The sequence below is a fragment of the Rhamphochromis longiceps genome, linkage group LG8, assembly GCF_057381845.1.
Source record: "Rhamphochromis longiceps isolate RC_006_pf linkage group LG8, R_longiceps_female_GT1.1, whole genome shotgun sequence".
In the NCBI taxonomy this organism is placed as follows: domain Eukaryota; kingdom Metazoa; phylum Chordata; class Actinopteri; order Cichliformes; family Cichlidae; genus Rhamphochromis; species Rhamphochromis longiceps.
Window position 1 is genome coordinate 31225632 of NC_140564.1, and position 7352 is coordinate 31232983.

Genomic DNA, 7352 nt, shown 5'->3' on the forward strand with positions numbered 1-7352 from the left:
TTGAGAATTCATCTCATAAGTCATGGCACGCTACTCTCCCCCAGTTAGCTGCCTGAGTAACTTAGAATTATTGGTACTGATATCGGCAATACTGGCCCTGTATTTGCTTGGTATTGGATCAATACCAAAATTTGTAGTGTGGCACAGTGACAATGAAGGAAAGTGTGTTCAAATAGCATCAATTAACACACAAATTTAGTTTTTTTTATTTCTATATGATAATTCTTCATAATTAAACAATAAGAACAAGTAGTCTGATGTCCTGTAATCATTATGAAGCTATAATTTGAAATACAATAACACATTATGTTTTTGCACAAAGTATCAACATCGGATCGGTAACGTCCATACCGCCCTGAATTTGACTTGGTGTCTGATCAGAAAGGAAATCGGTGGTATTGCACATTACAATCTCAGAGGAGATGCCGCCTGCTGGTCAAGGGATTTCTGCACAGGCAGACCCATCCATGTTTTATATTTACAGTCTGTGGTTATACTGCATCTGTTATTTTCTATTGTTAACTATCATAATTGCTGATGTACACAAGCGAAAGATACCCTGCTGGATCCCGGGAGGAGACACAAATCCCTTGGCGGGTTGCATCTGGCATAAAAAAATCTGCCAAATCAAATATGCGGCGCTACCTGCTGTGTTGATCCCTTGTGAATAACGGAAAAACTGAAAGTAGCTTTCTTTATTTTAGAGTGGAGAAAAGCAAACAAGCACATTTTCTCATGTACTGAACTTAAGCACAATTTTTGAAACCTTTACTTGAGAATTAAAAATTTTGTACTTCTTTACGGTAGAATGCTGGACTCGCTCTAAATGGCCTTTTCTCTCTATCTACAATGTTTAGTTATTAGTTACAAATTACAGATCTTATATTTGAGTGAATAATTATTTCATGTCACACTGATAGTGAATTTAAAACCTTTATTTTGACAGATCAGCATCAGTTATTACTTTCTAGCATCCATCAGACTGAATACATCCCAACACTAAGGAGTCTGATTTTCCTGCTTCATTGCGCAAAAACTGAAGGCAGAGCTGATGTTTGTTGTACGGCATTAGCGTCTGTGCTTTGATTTTTAATCCTGATTAAACTAAACTCACACCAATAAAATAAACATGAAAACCTCTGTGGCGTGCATTTTAAATAAATGATCTTTAACAATGTATATCACAAATAATTTATAGTTAAAGAGATTTTCATTCATACAGTCCATTAGGTTGCAGTCAATTCTGCCCCCTGCTGGAAAAACACGCAAGTACAAGAAAGATGCTGTTTAAGCTCCTTTACTGGGCGTCTTGGACAGTGTTGTGTCCAGCCCAGATGTCTATACAAATCTGTGAGGGTTACTTCAATAAATCCATTACTGTAAGCAGGCCTCAGTAAAAATATTCAGCAAAGCCATCTTTGCATATGTGGACATGTGCAGCGTCCACCTGTGGAGACCTGCTCTGTATTACAGTCTGCTGCAGAGGCACTGAGGTTCAGGCTGCTGCCCCCTTCAGCCGCTCCCTCCTTGCTGCTTCTTCTCGGTCAGATCATCGATCTGCTTCTGCCGCCTCTCCAGGACCTCCAACCTCTTGGCATCGTTACGCGCTCGCTCCTGAGCCCTGAGTTCAACGACGTCCTCAAAAAACCTGTGTCTGCGCAACAGAGGAAGTACCGAATGAAAACAAATGACAAGTGAGAATTAATTAGAGAACCAGAAAAGATTAATGGTAAGATTACAACCTTTCTTCTAATGTGACGTAGGTGGTTCAGTGTGAAAAAACAGATTTTGATTTTACTTTCACGGAAAAATATTAAACTATAGCTTTACCAAAGAAAATGTTTTGGATATTCACTTTCTCTGTTTTGTTTCAATTAGTCTCCAGAGTGTGTATGGAAACCTACTCTGTTTCCATTTTTCTAACAATAAAAAAAACCCCAAAACAAGCAGTTGTCCACTGTAACTAAATATTCATCTTTTCTTTCTCTTTTGTTGAATTTTGACCAAAGAATGATTTCGGTGATTTCAATAGTTTCAGGAGTTTCAATAATGAGGTTATTTTAGGGCTCCTTCAAAGCTTTTAGGGATGTCAATTAAAAAGACACAACCAGCTGTGCCACAATGTCCAGTCTGTACAACACAGCACTGAACAGTAAAGATTTCTCTTTGGACTTTTGGTCAGACAAAACACAGCTGTTCAATTTGCAGAGCTTCTCTAGTGTGCTGTAAAGTCTCTAGTGCACTAACAGCACGAACGAGTTAGTGGGACTAAAAGTTAATGAAAAAACCTTTGAAATTAATTGTATTGACAGGGTTTTTCTAGAGGTCTTAAAAACAACATCTGCAAATTCAATACCTTTAACATGATTTAAATATGATTAAAGGCATTTTAGATACAGCCAGGCAGGCGGTTAGAGCCCATCTCAGCTGTTACAGAGCAGGTTATCAGTCTGCTGCAGGCCCAACAGATTGTTCCCGCTGTTAAAGCTGGCTTACAGACAGGCTTACCAGAAATCATGCACAAAGAGCAATACAAAAACAACAAGCAGAATAAATCTGCATTCAAAATACACCAAATATACAAAATCATAAGGAAATATATCACATAAACTGATTTTATAACGCTCCTGCACAGGGGACAGAGCAGCTCCAGGTCCTGTTACACCTTACTCGTGGCGTTGTCGGCATTTCTGACAATAATTTTGCTTAATGAGACCTCGTAATAACCTTGAAGCAAATCTTCATAGCTGGGAAACGGGAACTAGAAATGTATTTGTCAGTCAGGGAGCCCATGGACATCACCACATACTGAGTTTCCTCGCTCGCAAATGCTCCACCAGACTCTCTGAAATGTATTCTTCTCTTTTTTCCCCCCTTGGGAATGTGTCTTTTTTTCTTTCAGATTTTGGTATTTATTATCTTGGAACTTTGCTCATTTTTTCTTGGAAACATAATGAACTAAATTTAAATGTATCCTTTGCTAATTTCTTTGAAATATGTTCATTTTCTTCTTTAAAATGTCCTATTTTTTTTCTAATAAGTTTACCTTTTTTGATTTTGTAATTTAATACGTCTGAACTTTGCTCATTGCTACCTCAGAAATTTGACATTCATAAAGTATGTATGTATGTATGTATGTATGTATGTATGTATGTATGTATGTATGTATGTATAGCATGTTACTGCCTTATAAATTTGCTCCTTTTTTCAAATAAGTTTGTCCTTGTTTCTCATTATTGTTCCATTATTTCTGGTAAAAAAAAAAAAAAAAAATCTGATCGTTTGCCATTTTAAAACAATAAACTAGCTATTTATTTTTCATTTTTTCTCCTAAGTTTAAATGCTTTCTCCATGTAAATTTGCCCATTTCTTTCATCAAAAATTTGCTTTTTTTTGTAAATTATCCATTTTTCTCGTAAGTCCGCCGAATTTCTAAAATTTTGAGCTTTTTCTCTTTGACTTCCAAAGGACTGCAGAATGGGCCTAATACGCAGTCGTACTGCTTCCCCTGCAGTACCTTTTAACAGCGAAGTCGTGCTGCTTTTATAATCTTCACTTCTGATCGGCTCTTTCGGAGCTGCATGTTTATTAATAAGGTGTGCAGTAAACACTTGCATGTGCAAATGTCACGCACAACATGCCTGTTACGTACAGGTGGCTGAGCTGTAAACACGCTTTAACGTTACCTGTTAATGAAAGCAGCAGCGAGTCCAACGATGATCGTCCCGAACAGGATCGGTTTGGCGAGCCGTTTCCCGGCTGACAGTTTGTGCTGCTTCATTTTCGTGGCTTTATTTTGAACTTTAAACACTGACCTTCCCCTACAGTTGGCTGAGGTGCTGTACACACCCCCTTCGTGTCCCACAGTTATTAGGAACTTCCGGTACCACGTGACACTAGCTTCCGCTTGACAGTATTTCTATTTTGTGTCATGTTGTGTGAGGGAGTATTAGGGCCACATTAACAAAAAACTATGATAGAAGACCTTTAACTGCGTATGAAAAATGTAAATTAGATTTGATTCTGTGTAAGCGCGGCTTGACCGTATGCTATCAGATCGAAACTGATTTTAAAACAAAAACTATTAAACGGAACCTTCGTCTTATCCACGCAGCTACACGGAGGCATTTCATGGTCAGACCGCGCCGGGAACGAACTGAAAAGAATAAAGCGGAGAGCGGAGCTGGTGGTGGATTATGTGGAGGAGCGGCTCGTCCGGAGGCTCTGACCGCTTTGAGTATTTACAAACTCTGGTCACCGAGTTTCAGGACACCGACAGCGACGGTGGGAACAGCTGTGTTTGGATTCAACTTTAAACTCACTACTCTGCTTTCTTCTGTTATCTTTTTTCCAATCTTGCCTTTTCGTCTTTCTGCTCCAACTCAAGATCCACAAGACAATAATATGAATCATAAAATAAAGTAAATAGAACAAAAACATAAAAAATAGGTGCCTACAGAAAGCCTAGGTGCTCCTCTTTGGAGACGTACGTCATCAAATAATTATTCAAAATTTGAAATTATTAAATACACATTTATTAAATTGAAATAATTAGTTTTATTTAAAATATATGTCAGTTGTTATTATTTCATAGTTCTGGGCTTCAACACGTCATGAATTTATTTCTACTGTCAACCTCACCTGTCAAAGTCAGGGGCGGGGCTAATGCTGATCTGGTCAGTATCTTTACCTTTTCGGGAGTCGATTATTTCGGTGGGTGTTTCTCAATAGCAAGTACGCTAAGGACGTTCATGGACTGCAGCATTATCTGGGATCAATCGTCTTAACTTGCTGTGCAGGGTAACCAATCAGATTTTAAGGTCTGTTGACCAGCCACAAATAATTTGAAATGAATATTTGAATGAATTAATTAGACTTTTAACTAAATATTTGCCTATTTAATCTTGGCACTCCATAGTTCTCATTTTATGTGATTACATACATTACATGTGATGATTTTTTTTCCTCCTCAGAGGCAAAGGAACAAGTTCTGGCTAATTTGGCCAATTTTGCATACGATCCAAAGAACGTGGAGTATCTGAGAGAGCTGCAGGTGACTGACCTCTTCTTGGACATGCTGACTGAGGAGAATGAGAACTTTGTGGAGTTTGGGATGGGTGGGTGTCACAGTGACATCTCCTTCATTGTCTGCAGCAACTGTCAAGCCTTTATCTCTGATTTTGTCTCTCGTGATCTCAGGAGGGCTCTGTAACCTCAGCATGGACCCTGAGTGCAGAGATGTCGTCCTGCAGAGCGACGGCATCCGCTTAGTCACAAACTGCTTGTCGAGCCAGAGGGAAGAGACTGTCCTGTCAGCCATCACCACCCTCATGAACCTCCTAACACCCACGTCACGCTCTCAGATCACCGATCCCGCCATCCTGCAGTGCATGCTGCGCTTCTCCCTCTCCGAGAGCCCGCGTCTGCGCAACCTGGCTACTGTGTTTCTGCAGGACTCCTGCAGCGAGGAGCAGGTGGCGCAGGCGCAGCAGCAGATGGAGGGGCAGCAGACGGCAGTCGGCATCCCGCTGCCCAAAGACTAAAGACACAGCACAGACCTTTATCTTTTTATAAGTTTGCTCTCTCTGTGATTCACTCTCTGTGAGAGCGTCACAGATGTTTCACCCGCTGGAGCCAAAATTTGAAATGTTGTTCAAAAAAAAAAAAAAACATATTGGACATCCGCTGGTAAGAAGTAATGGATTCACTTGACAAAAATTATGCTGCTTTTTTGGAATTAATAAAGTAATTCTCTCATTAACTGTGAGTAAACCTTTCATTATGAAAAGTTTACTCCCAGTTTGAGGTCTTTAAGGCATCAACAAGATACCTTAAAATACCAAAACAGCAGTCACATGATGGCTGCCCCTCTGTGAGCCTGGTTTCTTCAGGTTTCTTTCTCTTTAAAGGGAGTTCTTTCTTCCTGCTGTCACCAGGTGTTTGGTCAGAGGCAGCAGTTTGATTGTTAGGGTTTTCTCTGCATTACTGTAAGGTCTTGCAGTATTAAATGTCTTGAGGTGACTATTGTTGTGATTTTGTGCTATTTAAGTAAATCTGGATTAAAATGAAAGCGTGTGGTTAAATTTGACTTCATGTCTGAAGCGCTGTCAGTGGTCAGTAAGATCAGGAAATTATTCTTCTTCCCACTTCTCCCTCTGGGGGGTCATCTGCCTCCATCTCATCTAGCTTTGTATTCTAAACACTCAACCTAAGCTCTGTTGAAATGCACATACATTATATCATACGTTTTAAATCAAAAGCCTGACATCACTGCACTCATCACATATTCTTTCAAGTCTTTTGCTACATCCAGAAATACATAAAACTCCACCTTTGCTACTTGAAATGCTATTGTCCCTCTTAACCATCGTCTTGTATACTAAACCAAGAATAGACTTAACTAATAACATGTTATTTCTTTGCTTAACATGTGACATCAAAGAATATCTCAGTATTTGTCTGTTACTGGCTTATGTTCGGATCTTGTGTTTTATCTCCTGGAAGGCGGTGAAAATACCAAGATGATGCATCATTTATATACAGTTAGGTCCACCAAAACGTAAGTACACCACTTCAGATTGATTCTAAATCTGTCATCTACTTGAAATAACAAGGGAGGAGGATTAAATTGTCTTCTCAATCTAAAATTGCCTGACTTTGTATAATAATGGCTTGCATTTTTCTAATCTAACAGTCATTGACTGGAAGAGATAAGTCACCAGATCAGCTTTCTGGATTTAGTGCATAAATGTGCACCACATGCGAGCCAACACAACCTTCCCCACTAAAATAGTTTTCAGGTTTGAAACTACCACGTAGACATGGCCTGAAGGTTGCATGTCGTTTGCAAATTGTTCCTCTTTAAATATCAAATTATGTGTAGAGGGAAAAAAAAAAAATCCAAGCATGGTTTTGTGTACGTATTTATTCACTTGACCCCTGTTTCAATTCAGGGGGTCAGTGTTGACATTGTGGAGGACTATAAATACCTTGGAGTACACATTGACAATAAACTGGACTGGGCTAAAAACACCACAGCACTTTACAGGAAGGGCCAGAGTCGTCTCTATTTTTTGAGGCGACTGAGGTCCTTCAACATCTGCCAGAAAATGCTGAGGATTTTCTATGAGTCTGTTGTGGCCAGTGCGATCCTCTATGCTGTTGCATGCTGGGGGAGCAGGCTGAGGGTCGCAGATGCCAACAGACTTAATAAACTGATCCGTAAGGCCAGCAATGTTGTGGGGATGGAGCTGGACTCCCTCAAGGTGGTGTCGGAGAGGCGGATGCTGTCCAAGATAAAGACAATGTTGGATAACACCTCCCACCCACTCCATGACATGTTGGTCAGTCAC

General features: G+C 39.8%; 1 protein-coding gene and 1 long non-coding RNA gene across 2 annotated transcripts; one reads left to right on the top strand and one right to left on the bottom strand.

Moving 5' to 3' along the window:
* Positions 1 to 285: 285 nt before the first annotated feature.
* On the bottom strand, positions 286 to 3856 carry LOC146664036 (uncharacterized). Its single transcript, XR_014912933.1, has 2 exons — positions 3687 to 3856; positions 286 to 1654 (listed from the first exon to the last, which is right to left on the bottom strand). It is a non-coding gene; the product is annotated as an uncharacterized LOC146664036 (long non-coding RNA).
* Positions 3857 to 4121: 265 nt separating this feature from the next.
* On the top strand, positions 4122 to 6995 carry armc7 (armadillo repeat containing 7). Its single transcript, XM_085417049.1, has 3 exons — positions 4122 to 4284; positions 4974 to 5117; positions 5200 to 6995. Exons 1-3 carry the CDS (start codon positions 4197 to 4199, stop codon positions 5541 to 5543), a joined length of 576 nt encoding a protein of 191 aa, XP_085273175.1. The 5' UTR covers positions 4122 to 4196; the 3' UTR covers positions 5544 to 6995.
* The last annotated feature ends 357 nt before the right edge of the window (positions 6996 to 7352 follow it).